Source organism: Muntiacus reevesi, chromosome 1 (genome assembly GCF_963930625.1).
Source record: "Muntiacus reevesi chromosome 1, mMunRee1.1, whole genome shotgun sequence".
Lineage (NCBI taxonomy): Eukaryota > Metazoa > Chordata > Mammalia > Artiodactyla > Cervidae > Muntiacus > Muntiacus reevesi.
In genome coordinates, this window is record NC_089249.1 from 174,214,024 (window position 1) to 174,238,591 (window position 24,568).

Below are 24,568 nucleotides of genomic sequence, written 5' to 3' on the forward strand. Positions count from 1 at the left end.
GTGCTCATAAGTAACCTATTTCATACATATAGTCAGTCAGTTCAGTCGCTCAGTCGTGTCTGACTCCTTGTTATCCCATGAACTGCAGCACACCAGGCCTCCCTGTCCATCACCAACTCCCGGAGTCCACCCAAACTCATGTCCATTGAGTTGGTGATATGCAACCATCTCATCCTCTGTTGTCCCCTTCTCCTCCTGCCCTCAATCTTTCCCAGAATCAAGGTCTTTTCCAGTGAGTCAGCTCTTCGCATGAGGTGGTCAAAGTATTAGAGTTTCAGCTTCAGCATCAGTCCTTCCAGTGAACACCCAGGACTGATCTCCTTTAGGGTGGACTGGTTGGATCTCCTTGCAGTCCAAGGGACTCTCAAGAGTCTTCTCCAACACCACAGTTCATAAGCATCAATTCTTTGGTGCTCAGCCTTCTTTATAGTCCAACTCTCACATCCATACATGACTACTGGAAAAACCATAGCCTTGACTAGACGGACCTTTGTTGACAAAGTAATGTCTCTACTTTTTAATATGTTGTCTAGGTTGGTCATAACTTTCCTTCCAAGGAGTAAGCGTCTGTTAATTTCATGGCTGCAATCATCATCTGCAGTGATTTTGGAGCCCCCAAAAATAAAGTCAGCCACTGTTTCCACTGTTTCCCCATCTATTTCCCATGAAGTGATGGGACTGGATGCCATGATCTTTGTTTTCTGAATGTCGAGCTTTAAGGCAACTTTTTTACTCTTCTCTTTCACTTTCATCAAGAGGCTCTTTAGTTCTTCTTCACTTTCTGCCATACAGGTGGTGTCATCTGCATATCTGAGGTTATTGATATTTCTCCCGGCAATCTTGATTCCAGCTTGTGCTTCTTCCAGCCCAGTACTTCTCATGATGTACTCTACGTATAAGTTAAATAAGCAGGGTGACAATATACAGCCTTGACGTACTCCTTTTCCTATTTGGAACCAGTCTATTTTTCCATGTCCAGTTCTAACTGTTGCTTCCTGACCTGCATACAGGTTTCTCAAGAGGCAGGTCAGGTAGTCTGGTACTTCCATCTCTTTCAGAATTTTCCACAGTTTATTGTGATCCACATAGTGAAAGGTTTTGGTATAGTCAATAAAGCAGAAATAGATGTTTTTCTGGAACCCTTTTGCTTTTTCAAAGATCCAGCGGATGTTGGCAAGTTGATCTCTGGCTCCTCTGCCTTTTCTAAAACCAGCTTGAACATCAGGAAGTTCACAGTTCACGTATTGCTGAAGCCTGGCGTGGAGAATTTTGAGCATTACTTTACTAGCTTGTGAGATGAGTGCAGTTGTGCGGTAGTTTGAGCATTCTTTGGCATTGCCTTTCTTTGGGATTGGAATGAAAACTGACTTTTCCAGTCCTGTGGCCACTGCTGAGTTTTCCAAATTTGCTGGCATATTGAGTGCAGCACTTTCATAGCATCATCTTTCAGGATTTGAAATAGCTCAACTGGAATTCCATCACCTCCACTAGCTTTGTTCATAGTGATGCTCCCTAAGGGTCACTTGACTTCACATTCCAGGATGTCTGGCTCTAGGTGAGTGATCATACCATAGTCATTGTCTGGGTCATGAAGACCTTTTTTGTACATTTCTTCTATATATTCTTGCCACCTCTTCTAAATATCTTCTGCTTCTGTTAGGGCCATAACATTTCTGTCCTTTATTGGGCCCATCTTTGCATGAAATGTTCCCTTGGTATCTCTAATTTTCTTGAAGAGATCTCTAGTCTTTCCCATTCTATTGTTTTTGTCTATTTATGTTCTCATCAGTCACCTGTTTCATGCATAAAGTATGTTCTCATGAGTTGTCTATTTTATACACAGTATCAATAGTGTGGATATGTGGATTCCAATCTGCTTCTTGACCCATCAAGAAGCTCCTGATCCAAGCGCCTGACTCCCTGTGAAGGTAGAGGAGGATTTTGCTCTCTCCCACTTTTCTTTCCTCAACCAAGATGTTACGATCAGAGGTGAAGGGAGCCAGGCTTTCTGAGTCCTGATCGTGAAAAAATGCTCATGGAATTTAGAAAGATGTTAACGATGACCCTAAATGTGAGACAGCAAAAGAGACACAGATGTAAAGAAGTCTTCCAACAAAGGGCAGGTAGTCTGAACGTTAAAAGCATTTTTGTGAATTAAAGAAAGCCAGATATCTCGAGTTAAGGAACTTAGCACTGTTCTGTGGACAGGAAGATGCAAGAGTCTGGGCTCGCTGAAGTTATTCCTTCACATGCATCTCAGCTCTCTGGGGCCGCGTCGCCCGGCGTCCTGTGTGTCTCACATCCCAAGTTCCTCGGTGCTCACCATAGGGAGTGGCCACCGCCTCACGGCTGCCAGACCAAACAGGTATTTGTTCTCCTTCCTGAGTGCCCTTAGGGCTCAGAAATTCACATCTGGAGGGCTGGAACCGCTGATGGCTGTGACACCTGTGTTTACTGATGTGGCAGGAATACTCCATTTCTCAAGTGTAAGACACTACTGAGATGTACCCAGCACCCGAGACTTCCCTCCGCACTGGCAGCTGCTCTCAGGACCCCCTGGAGGCTGGGCTCCACATGGTGAGAGAGTAACAGGAGAATGAAGGCGAGACAGGCAGGAAGCCCCAAGGACAGCCAGCAGGGCTCCAGAAAGGGGGGGGTGTTTAGAAGCAAATGAGCTGACAGCTCAAAGGCCTGGAAGGTATCTCGAAGGCTGGTGATAGATACACTGAATATGAGACAAGAGACCTTGTGTGCAGACCAGTACATAATGTCCCGTGACAAAGGGTAGTTTCTGTGTGGGGCCTAGCCCTGATTTCCAGGGGCACCCCAGCCGGGCCTGGACTCTGTAGGAATCATGGACTACCGCGATTCCTAGCCAGGTCCCCTGGAAGTGGCTGTGGCCAGACCAACAAGCCAGCCAGCTGGTGCCACTGTCCCCGCCCGCCCACCAGCTCCGCCCCTGGGTGTGTAGTGAGCCTCGGATGGCATGGGGCACCCGTGCACCCCCAGGCGAGCACTGCACCTGCCCACCGGAGCCAGCCAATGTTTGCTGAGGGAACATGTAAGCGAGCGGACGTTTGACAGAAGCAGTAGAGTTGCCGTGTGATCCTGCAGTCCTACTCCTGGGCATGCATCTGGACAAAGCTACGGTGTGAAAAGATACATGCATCCCAGTGTTCACAGCAGCAGTATTTACAGTAGCCAAGACATGGAAACAGCCTGAATGTCCACTGACAGATGAATGGATAAAGAAGATCTCTCCCATATGTACCATGGAATAGTTCTCAGCCACAAAAAGAATGAAATAATGCCATTCTCAGCTCCATGGATGGACCTAGATATTATCATATTAGGTGATGTAAGAAAGAGAAAGACAAACACCATATGATACCACTTATATGTGGAATCTAAAATATGACACAAATGAACTAATCTTCAAAAGAGAAACAGACTGGCAGACATAAAGAACAGATGTATGGTTGCCGAGGTGGGTGGGGGTGGGGGAGGGTTGGATTGGGAGTTTGGGGTTAGCAGAGCACACTATTATATACAGGATGGATAAACAACAAGGTCCTACAGTACACAGCAGAGGGGGATACATTCAACATCCTGTAATAAACAATAATGGAAAAGAAAAGGGAAGAGTTGATATTCTCAGCTTGAATGATGGCAGGTCTCCGACCGTACCTGCTGACTGGGCTGAGTGATGCTTATGTCTTCCTAGTTGTTGTAAAGAGAAGTGAGATGGGCGTGAAAACACGCCTTCCATGTCGTGGGCGCGTCATCAATGCTAATTTACCCTCTGACCTTCTCCCTCCCCCATTAAAGCAGTTGCCAAATCCTTCCGAGGTCATCCTTTCTCAGTGCTTCTGTCTTCTCTCTGCGTTTCTGGCCAAGTGGGACCCTGGCCACTAGTGGTGAGCGAGAGAACTGGAGGAGGGACACACACATTCTTATTTTACTGAACCAGCCAGCCCATCAAACCTGCCGTGACTCTGATAGAGTTGCTAAGGGTGAGGCTCAACTAACTGGGGGTAGAAACCATGCATCAGTTAAAAATACATATTAAGTAAATAACAGTCCCACTGCAGTCCAGCTAAGGCCAGATAAAGAAGGAGCCACATGCGTGACTCAAGCGTGGAAATATTCTACTTCACACCCTTATGGCATTTCTCAGGAGTTTTCAAATAGCACTAATGACCAGGGTCACCCTGGCAGGTCATTCTGTTTTGGGATTTATTGTGAGGGTGGAGTGGAACCAAAGGAATTGGACAACCATTCCAGTAAATTATAATGAGAACATCTCAAAGGCCAGTTCATACACTTGCCGAAAGAGCCAGATTACATTCTGAACATGGGACAAAAGAATTAAGTGTCAGCGTGCAGGCATGTGTCTTAGTCTAATAGGATTACAACATTTTACTGTACATACGGCACTGATTTTCTTAATTTAAACAATCCAGGGGAAATCCTTCTTCCCCTTCTTTCCAAGTAAGAGAAGTTTCAGCTGATGTCTCAAGGGTTTAAAACAGACCAGAGGTTGAGACATATTCTGATCCTGCTCTTTTACCACCTATATGCTTTGAAGCCACTCAAAGCAATTTTAGAAGCGAGACGGACAGACAGACTTCGTAGTGAACTGCATGTTTGCAACCTCTGGAGTTTGAGCAAACTCCAGGAGATGGTGATGGACAGGGAAGTTAGATGTTCTGCAGTCCACGGGGACGCAGAGTCAGACACGACTGAGCGAGTACACAACAAAAGCCTCTCACGACTGGGCACTGATGTCTGCCCAACAAGGACACGCCAGTTGCACACCCGTCCTGGTAAACTGACCTTTGTAGACGTTATTTCCTTCCTCCATCGTATGAAGGAAGACACTCGGTGACATTTTCCACATCTCATCTTCTTCCTGGTAGAGCAGAATGACACACCCGTTAACGAGAGGCGTAGCTTATCTGCTGCGATCAGACACGGAACGGCGCGCACATACATGGTGACGGTGACTGCGGAGAGCACGTGTTCGCTCCTGGTGTGTGGGGTGAAGGGCCGGCCCCTCGTCCATCCACCTGGGCGGTTCCCCTGCTGACAGTCTGAGCGGGGGGCGCTGTGTCCACTGACCAGGGCGGGGATGGCTTGAGACTTGGCTCCACCGGCGGGCTCACAGGGGCCTTCCTGACTCAGGCACCTCCCTGGGGTGCCCCCACGCCCTGAGCTGGGTCCTGTCCTCTGAGGTCCAGCTCCTTCCTTGCTCCGAGAACTGCTGCCCATCCAAGTCCTGCCGCTTCCCTTTGCCATGTTCCCGTGACCCAGCTTCGGGGCTGCTCCCCACCGGCCTTCTGCTCCACTACCTGACAGGTCGGGCTCTGCCGGAGCCCGGGACTGCTCCTTTCTTTGCTGGCCTGTCCCCTCCCCGGGCCAGGAAGCCAGTCCTGAGCCTCAGCCTGAGCCGGAAACCCGGCCTCCTGCCTAGAGGCTGGTCCTGTCCGCCTCCCTGCCCTGGGCCTCCGCTGCAGAGAGAGCTCAGCCACCCAGAGCAGCCAGGTCAGAGCTGCAGGGACCCCAAGCTCTGCAGGCAGAGGCCCTGCCCTGATGCCCAGCAGAAATACCCCCCGCCCTACGCCACCAGGGCTGCTCTCAACCGTGAACAGCCAGATCTTGCAAAGCCCCAACTGACATTTCTGGGCCATCATGTTTACACTGTATGAAGCGTCAAGTGCCTGCTGACCTGGTTCTTGTCTCCCGACAAAGGACAAAGGAAGGATGCTTGTCTACATGATGTCCATGGGGAGTTTTCCAAAGCACGTGAAGCTCTCTGTGTGGCTTGGGGGGAGCGGCAAGAAAAGGACAAGCTGCTCTGGTGGGTCAGGGTAGAGGACGTGCCCTCCTTTCTGGGACCCCGGGGCCACACGCCCTCGTGGTTGGGCAGCGCCCGCCCTCGTACCGGCTCCCTCCCCACTCTCCTGCCCTGACTCCACGTGGCTGTCGGGAGGATACAGGAAGGACAGCTCCCAGGAGTGATGAGAGCGCCCCGAAGGGAGTCAGGCCTCTGGAAGGATCCTCACTTCTTGGGATGGGGTCACGGAAGACCTGCCTGAACCACAGCTCATGAAATGTGCCATCTGCCTGGCAGAACCTGGGAGAGAACCTGGACCCAGAAATGCTGGGGGCTTCAAGCCTATGGAGCAACTGACGCACCTTTGAGTACCCACAGGAGGTCACAGCTCTCACTGGGGCAGGAGACCCACCCCTGCCTGCCCAGAACACCCGGTCCTCTGAGAAGAATCAGCCAGAGAAACAAGAAAGTGACAGTGCTGGATGAAGGCGTGTCCTTGGAGGAAAGAAATGATTCATGGGCGGAGGGGCACCTAAAATAACTAATTAGTCTTCTCAGAGATGTACATCCTTCTCTCTCTCCAGGGGTCAATAAGCATTCGCGGATCTTTAGTATTTTTAGAGTCAATGCGTTACTGACCTGCATGTTGTTGTATTGTTGCCCTTTTATTTGGGAGACTCAGGTCAGTCTGTATTTGGGGAGGACGGGACGGGGGAAGGGGAGGGAGACGAGGACAGGGAAGGGGACAAGGGGGATGGGGGAAGAGGAGGGGAGGGGAGGGGGGAGGGGGAGGAAAGGGTAAGGGAGGAGGGGAAGGGGTGGAGGGGGAGGAGGGGGAGGAAGGAAGGGAATGGGGAAGGAGGAGGAGTGCTACTCCAGGGAAGGGAGCACAGCTGCAGAAGCACTTTTCACAGAGGGACCAGTCAGTCCATGGGGGTCTGAGCTGGGAGGCTGGGCTGCTTTGGGTAGCTGAAAATCAGTAGAGCAGGGTGTAGGGGACAGGGGTGAGCGTCTAGACAGACAGGAGGCTGGGAGACAGAGCAGGGACGGACCTTGCAAGGCCCATGAGCCTTCAGAGAGCGTGACCTTGGTCTGGGAGCAGGGTGGCCACCGGGGGTCCCAGGAGAAGTCCTATGTTTCTGCATCTGCTCGTCGGGCCATGACTCTGGCTGGAGGGCGGGATGAGGCTGGAGGGGGTGAGGGCTGCCCCCCCCACCCCGACCAGGATTCAGTTTCCCATCTTCTTCTGCGGGAAATCCCCCTTAGGCCCGAGGCCAATGTCCCCTCCCCTGTGAAGCCGTCCTGGATTCTCCCAGGTGGACAGGACCCTCTGCGGCTCGGTGGGATTTGCTCATCCTTTCTGGTGCCTGCCTCCCCGTGTAGATGACTGGCTATTTGTGCGCCTGACTTTCCTGCTCTCTCGGGCTCTGGGGCCCTCGTGGAGGAGAATCCCATCTTGCTGATGCTCGGACCCTGTAAAGAGCCAGCACCAAGCCTGTTTCCTAAATAGGTGTTTCACACATGTAAATAAAAATGAGATTTATGATTCTATTTGCACAGCTTTATTTCTATAATAAATATCAAGTTCTCAAGGGAAGCAAAACACTGCAGGACCGGTTTTGGGAAAACACCTGATCCCGATTGCACAGAATGACCACGGCGCTAGCGGTTCCCATGACGTTTCACACAGTGATGACGTAACTGGGCAACTCGAGAGACACCTTTTAACCAGAATGAAAACACATGGAACGTTTCTGCCTTCCTTTTTAGAGATGGCTCTTTCTTTGGTCAATAGTTTACTGGATGGATCTTTGCCTTTGGCTGCTGTTTTGAACACTTCCCCTTTTGACAATTACTGTGAGAGAGAAATGCCATGAGGAGGTTTTCCCACTTCAACTCCAAAGTCATTGCTTTTTTCCCTGAATCTTTCACTGTGAAGGGGTCATACAAGTCCACTTGCATCGTCAGGGTACCCACCTTGACCAATCTCCCTCTCTGATGGAAACTTCTCGGCCACGACTCCCAGCTCAGCCAAATGACGGGGGAGAGTTCTCATGAGAGGCCTGCCTCTCAGGGAGCAGCCTGCCCCTGAGGCTGCTTGTCCTTCCCGGCGCCTGCCTCTCCATGTAGATGACCGGCTATTTGTGCGCCTGACTTTCCCGCTCTCTCGGGCTGTGGGATCCCCGTGGAGGGGGATCCCACTTTTCTGATGCTCGTACCCTATAAAGAACCAGCACCAGGCTGGTTCTGGCCAGCCACGCTGACTCCCTCTGCACTGGGGCAGGGATACACAGCTGGACTGGCCAGCGGGCAGCAAGGTGGAAACATGGCTCCCAGTCATCACACGGCCTTCTGTGGAGAAGGGGGTGCACAGGGGAGCTGGTCCCCGCGGACCTGGGTCCTGCAGCTCCCAGCTCCAGCCCGGGCCGGCCAGGACTCTCTGTCACGTGTCCCCCACGTGCCCGACTCCGTCTCATCAGCAGACCTAAGTGGGCTGCTATTGCCACCCCCAGGCCCCGTGAGTCACAGGAAGAAATAGGATCTGAGATACGCCCAGCCTTCCCACTCATTCAGAAATCTTGTAGACATCACGGAGGATCTGCTCTGTGTAAACGCCCGTGAGGGACGTCCGGGGAGCGGGGGCCTGGCTCACCTTGACATCTCCTGCAAGCTGACGGCAGAGCCATATTGCATGTTTTGCAAAAATGCTCATTTATTTTGCCAAGAACACAACGGCACCAATGCGATAAAATTTTGAAAAATCAAAGGAAATAAACAGCTTCCTCACCATCACTTTTATCCAACGAACCCTTCATTTTTCTTCCTTTTCTGTACGTATAGGCGATGTCTGTCTGTTACAGCATAATCATAGTGATATAATAGTCATGCCAGCTGAGTAGGTGAAACAAAGCATTTACTTTTAATTTCCATTCCTTTATTTGGTGCCACTGAGCTGCATTTTTTGTTTTGTTTGTTTTGATTTTTTTGACTTGTTTACCAACTTTATGACCTTATCTTGTTCACCTGTAAACATTTCCTGAGCACCTACTGTGTGGGGAAATTTCTAGGTGCTGGGATGCCAAGGACCCTTTAGGCTCCAGCTCTGGGGCCTGCCTCGGAGTTCTCCTACACCGGGATTCTCAGACTAGTCATTGTTCAGTCACTCAGTTGTGTTTGACTCTTTGCCACTCCATGGACTGCAGCGCACCAGGCTTCCTCGTCCTTTGCTATCTCCTGGAGTTTGCTTGAGTTCATGTCCATTGAGTCGGTGATGCCATTCAGTCGTCTCTTCCTCTGCTGTCCGCTTCTTCTCTTGCTCTCAATCTTTTTCAGCATCAGGGTCTTTTCCAATGAGTTGGCTCTTTGCATCAGGTGGCCGAAGTATTGCAGCTTCAGCATCAGTCCTTCCAATGAATATTCAGGGTTGATTTCCTTTAGGATGATGGACTTATCTCCTTGCTGTCAAGGGACTTTCAAGAATCTACTCCAGCACCACAAATTAGAAAGCATCAATTCTTTGGTGCTCAGCCTTCTTTATGGTCCAACTCTCACATCCATTGGGCTTCCCTGGTTATTCAGATGGTAAAGAATCTACCTACAGTGTGGAAGACCTGGGTTAAATCCCTGGGCAGGGAAGATCCCCTGTAGAAGTGAATGGCAACCCACTCCAGTATTCTTGCCTAGAGAATTCCATGGACACAGGAGCCTGGCGGGCTATATAGTCCATAGCATCACAAGAGTCAGACATGACTGAGTGACTAACACACACACTCACATCTGTACACGACTACTGGAAAAATCATAGCTTTGACTATACACACCTTTGTTGGCAAAGTGATGTCTCTGCTTTTTAATACGTTGTCTAGGTTTGTCACAGCTTTTCTTCCAAGGAGTAAGAGTCTTTTAATCTCAGATCAGTGGAAAGGGGTTAAATTCAGGTGGGGCCACATCTGTTAGGTTTTTTAGATGGGGGTATGCATCTAGGCATATATCTGTTAACATAGAAACCCAAATGTCAGACTGATCACTTGTGGCTTTCAGATTATCTGAAGGGTCCCTCAGGATCTGTGTCCTGGGGATGGGAGTGAGGTCGCTCTGATGGGGAAGAGGCTGATGACCTCTCACTGAACTGAGGGTGAAATTACAATCCACTTTTAGATGCAAAAGTGAAAAATCAGTCCAGAAGTGGCCTAGGGGCACTGTAGACAGACAATAGCTTTCAAACTAATCAAATTGCATAGAGTCAGGTCCAAGGATCTTCCCAGAAGAATTAACACTAAGCCAAGTCTGTTTATGGCTGGCGGAAACATAGATAAGACTCTCCAGTATTTGTGCGACTGTGTGTTAGGAACAGGACAAAACCATTGAAGATAGTTCCAGGGACTTCCCTGGTGGTTGTGGTTAAGACTCTGGGCTTCCAATGCAAGGGGTGTGGGTTCCATCCCTGGTGGGGGAACTAAGATCCCACATGCTGTGCAGTGCGGCCAAGGGGGGGGAATATATATATAATATATATATATATAAAGGAAAATAGTTCCAAATGGTTGAACATACGGAACACTGAATAATAACAAAGAGAAGACAAGAGCTATAAGGATGAACTGCAGAGTGCTTTTTTCTTGAGTTTTCTCTTCCAAAGCCAACATGAGGTCCAGAGAGAGGCAAATGAAATTACGCTGATATTGAAAGCATATTTGCAAAGACTGCTATTGGTTTGCAGAAAATGCCCTTGAGGCAGCACCATTCTCCTCTATCAAGGTCCCCCTTTAAGGGGATCTCCTCATCTGCAAGCCTGAATACCTCTGCGTGTTAGCTGCTCAGTCGTATCCGACTTGTTGCAACTACATGAACCGTAGCCAACCAGGCTCCTCTCTCCATGTGATTCTCTGGGCAAGAATACTGGAGTGGGTTGCCATTTCCTTCTCCAGGGGAATCTTCCCAACCCAGGGATCAAACCCAGGTCTTCTGCATTGCAGGAAGATTTTTTTTTTTTTTTTTAATATACCATCTGAGCCATCAGGGAGGCCGGTTTAAAACCAAAGATCCCAAATAAAGACCTGTTTGTTTTCTTACCGTTGAATTTTGAGAATTCTTTATGTATTCTAGATACAAATTCTTTGCCAGATAAATATGAAAATAATTTTCTCCTAGTCTATAGCCTATCTTTTCAGCCTCTTTACTGGGTCTTTACAGAACATAAAAACTGCTATTAATATTTTGATGAGATCAAATTTATCTTTTATGAGTCACGCTTTTGATGTTAGGTTTCAGAACTCTTTAGCCCCAGATCCTGAAGATTTTTCCCCAAGGTTTTTATTTACAGGTTTTATTGCTTCATATTAAAGTCCATGATACATCTTGAGCTAGTTTTTGTATCAGGTATGACGCTTAGGTAGATTTCCACTTTCTTGCCTATGGATGAGAGACTAATTTTTGGAAGCCCATCAGTCCCTAAAGAAGAAAATGCCCGGATCCATCTATTTCCTTCTGTTCTTCACCATCTTCATGTTGAGGATCCCCGGGTGGATTCAGGAAAGGAATAGAGAACTTCCATAATTTGAATGTGAATATGTTTGCAAAGTTTCTTGGTGAGCTGATCAAATGAATATGAGATTGATAGTCCGAGTTATTTTAAGGTGCTCTTGTCTACAGTTACAGAGAACTACCACAATGCCCCTAACTCTTTTCTCATGCTATGAAGCCCCAAATAAATTGGAAATCCAAGGAGGGACACTGAAACCTACAAGTTCATGCTCCAAAACTTCTTCCAATCATCTCCGCCTTCAACCATCTCAAAGACACCACAGAGACATTCACTCTCCTCAGATTCTTGGTTGATGGGGTGCCTACAGGAGCTCTTCCCCGCTGCTCTGGGGTCAAGAGGAGAGGCCCTGTGCGAGGGTCACGGTCCTGCAGGTAGAGGTGGCCCCAGGAAGGAGACGCTATCACAAAGGGGTGGGCGGGGGTCTCTGAGCCGGATAGGGGGGCTGCTGCACTGCTGACTGTAAAAGCCCAGCTCTTTCCTCCACCAGCAGCGCCTGCCCTGTCCTCTATCACGTTCTCAGGAAAAAAAAATCCACAAGGTCAACAAAACCCACTTGCTTCTCTTTCAACTTCGTGAACGATGTTTGATTTTAAATGCATCGTGTCCCGTGAGGCTGGACGCAAACTTCAGACTCGGACCGCCCCGCCACCCCAAGCCCACACCTGTCCCTGGGTGGGACCAGGCCTTGTAGCCACCCCTCTGCTGGTCTCACTGCTGCTCCCACCCCGGGCCTAACTGACTTCGCTGCCTCAATCAATCCCTTCTCCACGCCCAGCCCCTCCCACGGCACGGCCACAAAGCAAGGACCTTAGACTGCAGCTTGCTGCGCTCAGTTCAGATCTACTCAAGTCAGCAGCACCCGGATACGACCACCCACCCACCTTCTCTCAGCAGAAGGCTCTGCCCGGCCCCAGGGCCTCATTCATCACCTGCCGCAGCCTCCGTGGGCTCCACACACCACACACCCTCCCCGACCTCCTGTCACCTGTGCTCTGAACTTGTCCTCAGGGTCTGTGGCTTGGACATGGCCTAGAATGCCACCCCCGGCCAGCCTTCAGATCCACTCACTCTCCAGGCCCCTCCCAATGGCCACGCTCGGCACAGTTCTGCTCCTTCGCACACGCATCCCAGTCCAGCTCCCCCTCTGCCCCACCCGGCTTCCCCTCTATCAGTCTGGCTCCCCCTTTCAGTCCGGCTCCCCCTTTCAGTCCGGCTCCCCCCTGTCAGTCCGGCTCCCTCTCTGCCTTCTTTAGTTCCCTTTCTAACCATTGCTGCGTCTCTCTCTCTCCCTCCCTCCCTTTCTGGGGATGTTCTGAATAAACCACCCTCACAACCTCCCCCTCAGTGTTTCCAGGGAACCCCACCCAAAAGACCAGTTACTGCCCTACTGATCTGCTTGTACCCCCAAATTCTAACTCAGTCTTAAAAAAAAAAAAGAAAACAACCAAAAAGAGAGCTCACTTGATACAGTTAATTTTTAAAATCCTCCCCCCACTTGGCAAGATAATTTTGAAGCAGTGCCTAATAGGGAACAGGGACAATTGGAAGGATTTCAATTTTATTCTAAGCATCTCTTCTTCTAAATATGCATGGGTGAGTTTGACACTTGCAAATTAAAATTCGCTGTTAGTGAACCTTGTTCCATAAAAATCTGAAATTATCAGCTACACAATCTGGTCTTTGTTGAATGACAGTATTTTATTAACTAGCTATTAAAGAGTCACTTAATGATGAATGGTTTTGGACAAAAAAGCAAAGTTTTAGTATTTCAGCATTTATGATGTAGTTGCATATGATGGGGATAATCCTTCAGAATTACTTAGACATGAATTTATATGAAAAGTACAGGTCTACAAAGTGAGAATATGATTATTAAAATAGGAAATGTTAATCTCTAAGAAGCCTTGGCACATTTATATGATGTTGGTATGTTTCTTAGGGATCAGATTATCTTTTCCACTGACTTAAAAACATCTTATTCTGAAATCATTCCTAAAGCATAACAGGAAGCATACCTGAGATCAGCTATTCAAAGTTTTATGTGGAAATAAGCATTTTGACCCATAGAAAAAATATCTATTATTGTTCATCCTGGTTAGAGGGTAAAAGGCAGCAGACAGAGGCAACTAACTTTGTTGAACTCACACGGGTGTGAACTCACCCCTACCCACAGGGCCAGAGCTGTACGCTTATTCTTTTGAGTATTGTTCTAACACTTGGTCATCTATCAATCGCCAGCCCCACAAATATAATCAGAAAACTTGGCAAAGATCTCAGACAAAAACATCTGAATATATCAGCTAATCTCATTAAAGGGAAAACAGACCCTTTCCAAAATCACACACCGGGAACAAGGTTTAAAGCTCTGTAAGCCCATGAGATAAGGCGATAGCTGGTCCCGTGGGTGGGGTTCCCTGGAAACAAGACGGAAGACGAGTGGGTTGTTTTTTGGGAACGTCCCCCAAGAGGGAGGGAGGGAGAGCAGCAGCCCTGGGCAAAGGGGGGCTGAAGGGGGCAGGGGGGGGGTTGAACGGGGCAGAGGGGGGTTGAACGGGGCAGAGGGGGGCTGAACTGGGCAGGGGGGTGCTGAATGGGGCAGGGGGCTGCTGAACGGAGCAGAGGGGGGTTGAACGGGGCAGAGGGGGGCTGAACTAGGCAGGGGGAACTGAATGGGGCAGAGGGGAGGCTGAACGGGGCAGAGGGGGCGCTGAACTGGGATGCGATCGTGAGAAATTAGTAATTGATCCCACAGGGTGCACGGGGGCCGGGAGAACCCTTCAGAGTTGTCCTGGGCAGTGAGTGGCTGGGTCTCTATACCCTATCTTATCTTTTTTTTTTTAAAGATGATTGTATTTCTTCATTTAATTAATTAACTTTTGGCAGCAGCTCATGGCCTGTGGGATCTTAGTTCCCTAACCATGGATCAGACCTGTGCTCCCTTGCAGTGGAAACACAGATTCTTAAACCACAAGACTGCCAGGGACCGCCCTAAGGTGACTATCCTTGAAAGCAGCTGCCCCGTGCGGGGTGGATAACCGCACTTCAAACACCCACCTTAGACCCTGAATAGTTGCTGGGGAGGGACTGAGTGTGAGGGATCAGCGCCCCATTCTGTAGTTGGGGACAGAGCCCCTCGGTCCTGAGGGGGCATTTCAGGGGTGGCATGCATTCAGCATGCACTTCAGTGGAGAGGGGGGAGACCAGGGAGAGGAGGGAGGGGGTCTTTCTTCTCTCGTCCATGCAGTGAGCAACAGAGGACCAGGGTGAGAGCGGGAAGGGCAGTGGGGGCAGCTGCGAGATTCCCGTTCATCTCGCGCAGGGGGCGAGCCCCCGCCTGCTGTGTCGGCCACGATCAAGCCCAGGAATTTATTTATTTATTGACTTAGTTGGGTCTTCACTGCTGGGCTTTCTCCAGTTGTGGCGAGTAGGGGCTACTCTTCGCTGCCCTGTGCAGGCGTCTCCTGCTGCAGAGGACGGTCTCTAGATGGACGACTCAGTAGCGGTGGAGCATGGGTTTAATTGCCCCGCAGCATGTGGGGTCCTCTGGTACCCGGGATCAAAGCCACGCCCCCTGCATTGGTAGGTGGAGTCCCAGCCACTGGGCCACCACCAGGGAAGCCCCACTCCGAGGAGTTCTAAACAAGATGCTAGCTCTTATCACCATCGCGATTCCTTGCGTTTTCCTGGACTTCGGCTGTTCCCGTTTGATACTCTCCATCACCCCCTCTCCCTTGCTCACCACTTTGGCCTCCTGGGTCCAGTCACTCCTTGATGACACACCCTGATGACATCATCTCACCGTGATGCCTCCAGAGTTCCCAGGCGCCATCCACCACACCCAGCAAGCCGCCTCCCCCACAGAGAAATTCGAGAGTCTGACGGCCAGCGGGAGCCTGTCTCTGGGAATATGAGGAGCGTGGCCTTGGCTACCTGAGCTAGAGGTGGCTCTCTGCCTCTGGACAGAGTCACGGAGGGACATAACCTTTCAGGATCCGCTCTGATTTAGGTCGGGCTTTTGGTCAGCTGTGACGTAGGATCTGTCTGGGCAAAAGGCTATAGCACACACATTCAGGTTCTCAGATGGTGTTACCTTCCAGCTGGAATCCTATGTCCCAAAGAAGGAGTCTATGTTGGAGAGAACCATCTCCCTGGAAGGGGCCTCTCCACGCACCAGGGGGTAAAGACCCCTCCAATCATGCCCAGGATGTACCACCTGCCTGCCCGCCCAACACCCAGCAGCCCCACCACACAGGGCAGGCCTGGCCCGCGGTGACTCTGAACTCTGCTTTCCTTTGGGGATTAAGAAACAAGTCCTGTTAAAAACAGGTCTGAGACGTCAACGTGAAGTGATAAATGGGAATGAATACGCTTTGGAGGAAGTAGACAGGATTGTTTTGACTTTGTAGTGGCCACTTGGTTTGCCAAGAAATTTTCCTTATCTCTACCCTTGAGCAAAGATGAGTGGGATCATCTGTCTTGAGGAATGAACATTCAGAGCGATCACATATGTGACTTATGTGAGGTATCTGAGTTGCTGAAACCACTCCTCAGCCTAATAGGTATTTACAAGTCATAGAAAAGATGACAACTGACTGTCGACCAACATTTAAAAAAACTGAAAAACAGCTGGGGGATAGCATGGTTTCCAAGGAAATGAGTGACTGGAGTCTCAACAGACTTGAGATTATTGCAAGGATTCAAAGCTAAACAGGGAAAAAGAAAACTCCCCATTTTTCTAAAACTCCAAATACCTTATTTTTTTCCTTTGTCTCTTTTGTTTCCTTTTCTTTCTTTTCCTTTTTTTCTTTTTTTTGTTTCTTTTCCTTTTTCTTCTTTTTGATTTTCTCCTCTTCATCTTGGCTTGCAAGAATATCGTCAAGAACCTGCAAAAAACCAAAATCATCATAGCACTATAACAGAGTCGGATTAAGACAAGGATTATCTTTCCGGTCAGGAAGGAAGTGTTGGCGTGGGTCAGGGTCCCTTCTCTGCTCGGCTCCGAACCCTGCAGAACCAGCCCCCTGGCCTTTCCACTCTGCCTGCCCTCTGCCTCTAGAGGCTGGATTCCTCAGCAGAGGCAGCAGTGGGGACTCAGATGGCAGGTGGAGAGAGAGGCTGGACATTTCTGAATCTAGTTCCCTGCCAGTTCAGAGCTGCTTTGATTCTCAGGGGTCCCACCGACACTGGGAGTGGGGTGGGGTGGGGGTGTTCTCAGCTTCATTAGCATCTCAGCTGCAGCCTGCTCCAGGATTGCCCACATCTCTTCCCCAAATCCCAGCCAAGAGCTCCTGTGTTCCTTGCCTAGACTCCATACATCTCTTCTCGGAGCTGGTTTCTTTCACCTCTGATTTAATTTGTATTTCCTACAAAAACCCACTTATTCTAAAATTTAAAATATTGGTTAGGAACTTCGCCGGTGGTCCAGTGGTTAAGACCGCAAGCTTCCAATGCAGGGGGCCCTGGTTGGAGACCTAAGATCCCACATGTAGAGCAGCATGACTCCAAAATAAATAAATAAAATAACAATAAAACAACAATTTTTATAAAATAAAATAATTTTTAAAGAATACAACATTGATTAAAAACACCTAGTTCACATAGGATTAGCATCATCGGAGAAATAGTGGAAGTTTGTAAAAAACGCCACATGTGCTAAGTCGCTTCAGTCGTGTCTGACTCTTTATGATCCCATGGACTGCAGCTCGCCAGGCTCCTCTGTCCATGGGATTCTCCAGGCAAGAACACTGGAGTGGGTTGCCATGCCCGTCTCCAGAGGATCTTCCCGACCCAGGGATCGAACCTGAGTGTCTTGCATCTCCTGCACTGGCTGGGTGGGTTCTTTACCACTAGCGCCATCTGGGAAGGCAGAAACCCCTCACGTAATTCCATTCAATGTGATAAATACTCACTGAGCGCTCACTTGCTGTGACCTCTGGGAGGCAGAACGGAGACCCTGATGGGGCACATACCCTGTTGGACCCCCGGGCTTTGCTCATCACTGATCACGGGACTGAGACAAGCCGCAGCACCTCTGAGAGGCTCCGTTCCCTCCGCTTTAAAATGAAATCAGCACTTCCATCTGGAGCACTACAATCGCCAGCACGGTTCTAAGAGCTTCTCCAAGGGGAGCCCATTTACTGCCGAGCACGTTTACTGGGAGCTCTGATCAACCTGTTTCATTGATGAGGGAACTGGGACACAGAGCGTTCAGCCCCATGCTCAAGGACACACAACTAGTAAGTGGCTTGAGCTGCGATTCAAACAGGTGCAAATCGGGACGACCTGTATAATGTAAAAAGTAAAGAGGCAAGATGCCGAACCATAGTTAAACATTTAGCCTTCGGTGTGAAATGCAACTAGTTAAACAAATGAAAAAAAAATAATTCACTGTTTCAGGATACATACGTGTGTGGTTAAAAGTGTAAGAGATGGGGAAAAAATGGAAACAGTGGCAGGCTTTATTTTCTTGGGCTCCAAAATCATTGCAGATGGTGACTGCAGTGATGAAATTCAAAGACGCAAGCTCCTTGGAAGAAAAGCTGTAACAAACCTAGACAGCATATTAAAAAGCAGAGACATTACTTTGCCAACAAAGGTCCATCTAGTCAAAGCAATGGTTTTGCCAGCAGTCATGTATGGATGTGAGAGCTGGACCATAAAGAAAGCTGAGCACTGAAGAACTGATGCTTTTGAAGTGTGGTGTTGGAGAAGACTTTTGGGAGTCCCTTGGACTGCAAGGAGATCCAACCAGTCCTTCCTAAAGGAAATCAGTCCTGAATATTCACTGGAAGGACTGATGTTGAGGTTGAAACTCAAATATTTTGGCCACCTGATGCGAAGAGCTAACTCATTTGAAAAGACCCTGATGCTGGGAAAGATTGAGGGCAGGAGGAGAAGGGGATGACAGAGGATGAGATGGTTGGATGGCATCACTGACTCAACAGACAGGAGTTTGAGCAAGCTCTGGGAGTTGGTGATGGACAGGGAGGCCTGGTGTGCTGCAGCCCATGGGGTCACAAAGAGTCGGACACGACTGAGCCACTGAACTGAAGTGGAAGGGTAAGAAATGTAAGAGAATGACATACCAAATTCAGTTCAGTGGTTACGTTTGGAGAGCAAATTAAAAAGGACTAATATTGGACTTCCTTGGTGGTCCAGTGGCCCAGGAGTTAAGACTCTGCCTGCCAATACAGGAGACACTGCTCCCTGATCTGGGAAGATCCCATAAGCTGCAGGGCAAATAAGTCCACGCGCCCAACTGCTGGAGCCCATGATCTCTAGAGCCTATGCTCCACAACAAGAGAAGCCAGGGCAGTGAGGACCCCGTGCATACACCCTCAGAGTAGCCCCGGCTCACCCGCCTAAACTAGAGAAAAGCCCGAGTGGCAGTGAAGACCCAGTGCAGCCAAGTGAATCACTGCTGGCTCAGTGGTAAAGAATTCGCTTGCAATGCAGGAGATGTGGGTTCAATCCCTGGGTGGGGATGATCCCTGGAGAAGGAAATGGCAACCCATTTCCAGTATTCTTGCCTGGAGAATCCCATGGACAGAGGAGCCTGGAGGGCTACAGTCCATGGCATCCCAGAAGAGTCAGACATGATTTAGTGACTAAACGATGCTGAATAAATAAATAAAATTTAAAAAGGGCTAATATCACTTTACCCCTAGTGTGCCGTGCTAAAGCATTCTCCTGGGATCAAATGTACACTGATTATGCCTTAGTGTGATTTACTGAAATGCTGAGGTTTATTTTTTAATATTGCATTTTTGAATTCGTAGCTATGTTGTTTTTAGGAGCTTAATTCACACCTTTAAAAGTGTTCATAACAGCTTTATCATGAACAAAGTAGGATATTCAGGCACCACCTGGACTTAAAAAAAAACCAAAACTGTAGTCCCATGTCCAAGTCCACACCCTCCTGAGGCTCACCCACCTCCCAAGGCTCTAGTGAGGATCCTGGGTAGGGGAGGCTCAGGGAGGTGGTGCAGGGAGGTGAGAGGTGACATGTGTGGTATACACTATTTGGTAATAAAAAGGGTGTCTTTAGACAGGATTGAAAGTCCCTTGTTGTCAGAATAGCAATATTTTCCTTGGGGGTCAGACTCACCTCGACTCACAGAACCAAACCATGGCTGCCAGAACCTTCATGCTCTGGTGCGCTTATGGAAAATGGACATGTTTTGGTCTTTGGAAGTTTGGAAACTTTCAGAAACATATATAATATATATGTATAAAATATATAATATAAATGTATGTATCTGAAAAGAGGATAAAATCCTTATCATGAAGCATACACTTCAGTGCATCAATTGTTTGTTTCACCTAGATCCTTACCCAGTTTATTATTTTCAAAAGATAAAATATTAACACCATCCACACTTAAGAAATTACAAACAAGCATGTAGTGAAACGTCTCCTCCCTATTCATAATTTATTTGACCATTCTCCTCCCAATAGAAGTCAAGGTTATCTCCAATCTTTTGCTATTACCCACAAAGCTGCCAGGAATCAACGCATGCAAATGCCATCTTGCAAGTGTGTGAGCATATCTTCTGGATAATTCCTAGGAGGAGAAACGCTGGATCACATGCATGTACAAGATTGTCAAACTGCCCCCACCGGTTTCTGCTAATTCACACTTCTGCCAGCGATGCGGGCGACTTCACGCTTTCCCACATGCTCACTGACACAGTGCTTGCTTGTGTTTGCCAGCTGAACGGGTGAAAAACAGCATGTCATCGTAGCTGTTTCAGTTTTTCATATAAGTACCAATGTTGAATTTATTTGGCTTGTGTTCTTCAACTATCGTAAAATCTCCCAGAATTAGAGACGCACTTTAGTGTCTGTAAAGTCAGCCATCGTGTTTGGGAAATCGAGGGCTCTGAATCTGGCTTGCTGCCTGTTTTCTTTCTGAAGATATAGGTCCAATTTTATTGAGCTGTATTTTACATTCTTTACATTTACCCATTCCATGTGGCCAAGTCAATCATTTTTAGTGAGTTTATCACATTGTGCAACCATCACCGTAAATCAGTTTTAACACATCTCATCATTCCACTATGATTTCCTTGTGTCCTTTAATTGTTTCCCTCTCCTGCCCTTCTTCTCCAGCACTAATCTACTTTCTGCTTCCATGGATTTACTCTTTTTGGACATTTCCTATAAACGGAATCATGTAACATGTGGTCCCTCATGTCTGGCTTCTTTCAAGGTTCATCAAGCTTTTCAAGTTCACCCAAGTTGCGTTGTTGTTGTTGTTCAACTGCTAAATCTTGTCCAGCTCTTTGCAATCCCACAGACTGCAGCTCGCCAGGCTTCCCTGTCCTTCATTATCTCCTAGAACTTGCTCAGATTCATGTCCACTGAGTCGGTGACTCCATCCAACCATCTCATCCTCTGCCACTCCCGTTCCTTTGGCTTTTTCCTTTTGTTTGTTCCTTTTTTATTGCTGAGTACCATTCTGTTGCATGGCTATTCCACATCTCACCTACCCATCCACTGACTGATGGAAATTTAGGCTGTTTCAAATGTTTGACTATTATGAGCAATGCTTCTATGAATATTTATGTACATTTTTTGTGTGTGGACATATGTTTTCATTCCTCTTGGATTAAGTCCTAAGAGTGGAACAGAACTGTGAGTTATTTGGTAAATTTGTATTTAACTTTTAAGAAACTGACAAACTGGTTTCCCAAAGTGGCTGTGCCGTTTTATGTCCTCCATGATGTAGGAGGTTTCCTTCTTCTTGACATCCTCAACATTTGTTACCATCTTTTATTATTAGTACATCATCCTAGTGTTATGAAATGGTACCTCACTGTTGCTTTAATTTTCATCTTCCTAATGACAAGTGGTGTTGAGATCTTTCAATGTGCTTATTAGCCACTTATCTATATTGCTTTATGAACTGTCTTTTTGAGTCTTTTGTCCAAAGACTAGATTGTTTGTCTCATTACTGAGATGTAAGAGTTCTTTGTACATTTTGGATACAAATCCTTTATCGGGTGTAAGTTTTCAATTACAATCTCCCAGTCTGTTCTTGTATTTGCATTTTCTTAGTGGTGTCTTTGGAAACCCAAAAGTTTTGAATTTTGATGATATTCAATCTATCAGTTTTGTCTGTCAGTATAGCTTTAATCTGCATTTCCTTTATATATGTGGGGTTCATTGTCTTTTCATATGTTGAACATCTTTTATTATGTTTCAAATCCATTCAGATTTTCATTTCTCAGAACAGTCTGTTCATATCTTTTGGCTTTAAAAATATTGGGTTACTAAGTTTTTTTCTTATAGAGCTATAGGAGCTCTTTATATATTAGAAAAATGATCTCTTATCTGTGATACTCATCACAAATAATTCTTGCAGTGCGTTATCTGTCATTTGACTTTACTTGGAGTCAGTTTGGCCATGGAGGTTAAAAATATTTTTTAATGTAGTTTAAGTTATCTTTTTTTTCTTCTATGACTCCTGGGTCATGCAACAGAGGTAAAAAGGGTTTTTCCACTCTGAGGTTATGACATATTTCTTTGTTGGCTGCTTTTAGTTCTTTTGGGCTTTTGTTTTGTTTGACATTTAAATCTTTGATCTATTTGGAATCATCCTGGGGTAAAGTATAAAGAGACAGAGATTTAATTTTCTTCTTTTCCAGTTGACAACCTGGTTATTATAATCCCATTCATTAAATGGTCTTTTTACTTTTTTTATATAAGAAGGATGACAGGCTTCTTTATTGTATACTAAATTTCCACGTGTATTTGGATATATTTCTCGATTTTCTGTTCTTTTTCATCTAATCATCTGCCTGTACCAATGGGCTCTTAAAACATGTTTTAATACCTGGCAGGACTGGTTCCTCCTCATTACCCTTCATTTTCAGAATTTTACTAGTTATTCCTGGTTATTTACTTTCTGCCCAAAGTTTAAAATCAAATCAGTCACCCTCTGCATGCCCTAACTCCCTACTCCAACAAAATGCTATTGGTATTTTTATTTGGATTGTATTGTATGTATAAACGATGTTTGGGAGAGCTGAAGTATTTATAACATTGAACATTCCTATCTAAGAACACAGTATGCTTTTCCATCTGCTCAATTTCATTTTTCAGAACGTTTTAAGCTTTTATTTCCACATATCACACATTTATTATTAACTTTATTCCTGGATGTTTTATCTTTGTGTCACTGTTGCTGTTATAAATGGACTCTTCTTATATTTTCTAAATGTAGCTGCTATTTGAACATATAAAAGCTTTCTCTTTCTGCATATTAATTTTGTAACTCCTCATCTTCTCATGTTGCTTAAGGTGTTTTTTTTTTAGTTTATTCTCTTTGCTTTTCTAAGTTCAGAACATATCTGCAAAAAGTGATCATTTTCCCTCTTCCATTCCAATTTATCGCTCAATGTTCTTTCTCTTGTCTAAGAGTGTTCAATAGATCCTGTTCATCAATGGTGATGATGACTATCCTTGCATTTTTCATGACAGCAACATGTTTCTTGTGAATTTCTTTAAGCATGATATTAACTTGTGAACTAAAAAATATTTTGTCATGTTAAAGAAGTATCCATGTATTCCATTTTTGTCTTGTTTTCTTAATAAATGGGAGTTGACTCTGTAAAGTGCCTTTCAGCACCCACAGTGATGAGCTTATGGTTTTCTCTTTTGGATCTCTTTAGATAATGCAATGTATTCACAGACATCAAAAACACAACCATGCTGGCATTCTGGAATAAACACCACTTGGCTGTGGTGTTTTGCTAATATTTCACTTTGAATTTTTGAATTAATATTCACAAGTATGACTGGTCTGAGGTTCTATTTATATTCCATCTTTGGGGGGATTTGGCATCAATGTGATTGTACTCACTTCATAGAAAGTCTTTTTATTGCTTTTTTTTTAAAAACAAATATAAATGACTACACACATGCATGCTATGATGATTATGCTTGGTCTATCTTTTCAGCTTCCTCCCCTTCCCCTTTCTCCTACTCCCCTCCTCCTCCCCCTCCTCCCCACCCCTCATCAGTAATAACTGCTAAGACTTCCTGAACACTTTCAGAGTGCCAAACTCTGTTCCAAGTACATTACGTGTATCATCTCATCTAATGATTCCTCAGTCCAGGGATTCAGGTCTTGCTGGTTATCTGCATTCACAGACAAGAAACCCGAGACACAGGGGGTCAAACACTTGCCTAAGGCTGCAGACCCAGTGGAATTCTGATCTCTCACCACAAGGCTGTCCTGACACTTCACTCATCTGCCTTTTTAAAAAAATGTTTATTGATTTATTTGGCCATGCTGGGTTTTAGCTGTGGCAACCAGGATCTTTAGTTGCGGCATGAGAACTCCACTAGCTGCGGCAGGTGGGATCTCGTTCCCTGACCAGGGATTGAACCCCGGGCCCCCTGCACTGCAATCTCTTAGCTCTCAGCCACTGGACCACCAGGGGAGTCCCTCACCTGTCTTTTAAAGTCAGGCTGCTCTGTGGCCCCCATTTCCTTGTGTATTAATTCTAGTGTATTAACCAGATGTCCTCAGTCTTCTTTTGCTTTTAGTCTGACTGGACATTAACTCTGATGGGCAATTTAGACATTCCACCAACATTCCTAATTCTGTAATTGTTACCCTTCTAAACTGACATGAAACATGTCTGGCTGCCTGCCAGGGGCTTTCAAGACACAACCTGTGCCGGGTAATTTAGCTGGAGGGACAAGACCTAAACACGTAAGAAAGTGAAATAACAGCACATCAAAATGACAGTGACTCTAGGCAGGCCGTGATGAACGGCCAACAAGAGGGTGGTTATTAAGTGGGGAGGACAGGAGGGCGGAGAGAAGGCTTTGGCAGCTGACGCTGGCTTCTGACAGCGGACTGGGAGGGCAGCGCTTCCGCCGGGCCCCGAGGGCTCAGGCCGAGGAGCAGAGGGGCCAGGGACGCTGACCGCAGGGTCGGCAGCGCTGACACGATCTCACCCACAGCGTGGCTTTTACCATTGCTTAGTTAGCGCTTCACGTCACTTAACTAACTACCCAACTAACAAACACGGGGCTTCCCTGGTGGCTCAAACGGTGAACAATCCGCCTGCAGTGCGGGAGACCCAGGTTTGATCCCTGGGTGGGGAAGACCCCCTGGAGAAGGAAATGGCAACCCACTCCAGTGTCCTTGCCTGGAGAATCCCATGGACAGA

General features: G+C 47.1%; 1 protein-coding gene across 1 annotated transcript in view; it reads right to left on the bottom strand.

Annotated features, from left to right (window-relative positions):
* Positions 1 to 24,568, bottom strand: part of IQCA1 (IQ motif containing with AAA domain 1) — a 180,070-nt gene that overhangs the window by 81,231 nt on the left and 74,271 nt on the right. The window contains exons 8-9 of the mRNA XM_065930694.1: positions 16,133 to 16,264; positions 4,837 to 4,912 (exon numbers count right to left, since the gene is read on the bottom strand). Of these exons, the coding sequence (XP_065786766.1) occupies positions 4,837 to 4,912; positions 16,133 to 16,264 (208 nt within the window). The remainder of the gene's footprint in view (positions 1 to 4,836; positions 4,913 to 16,132; positions 16,265 to 24,568) is intronic.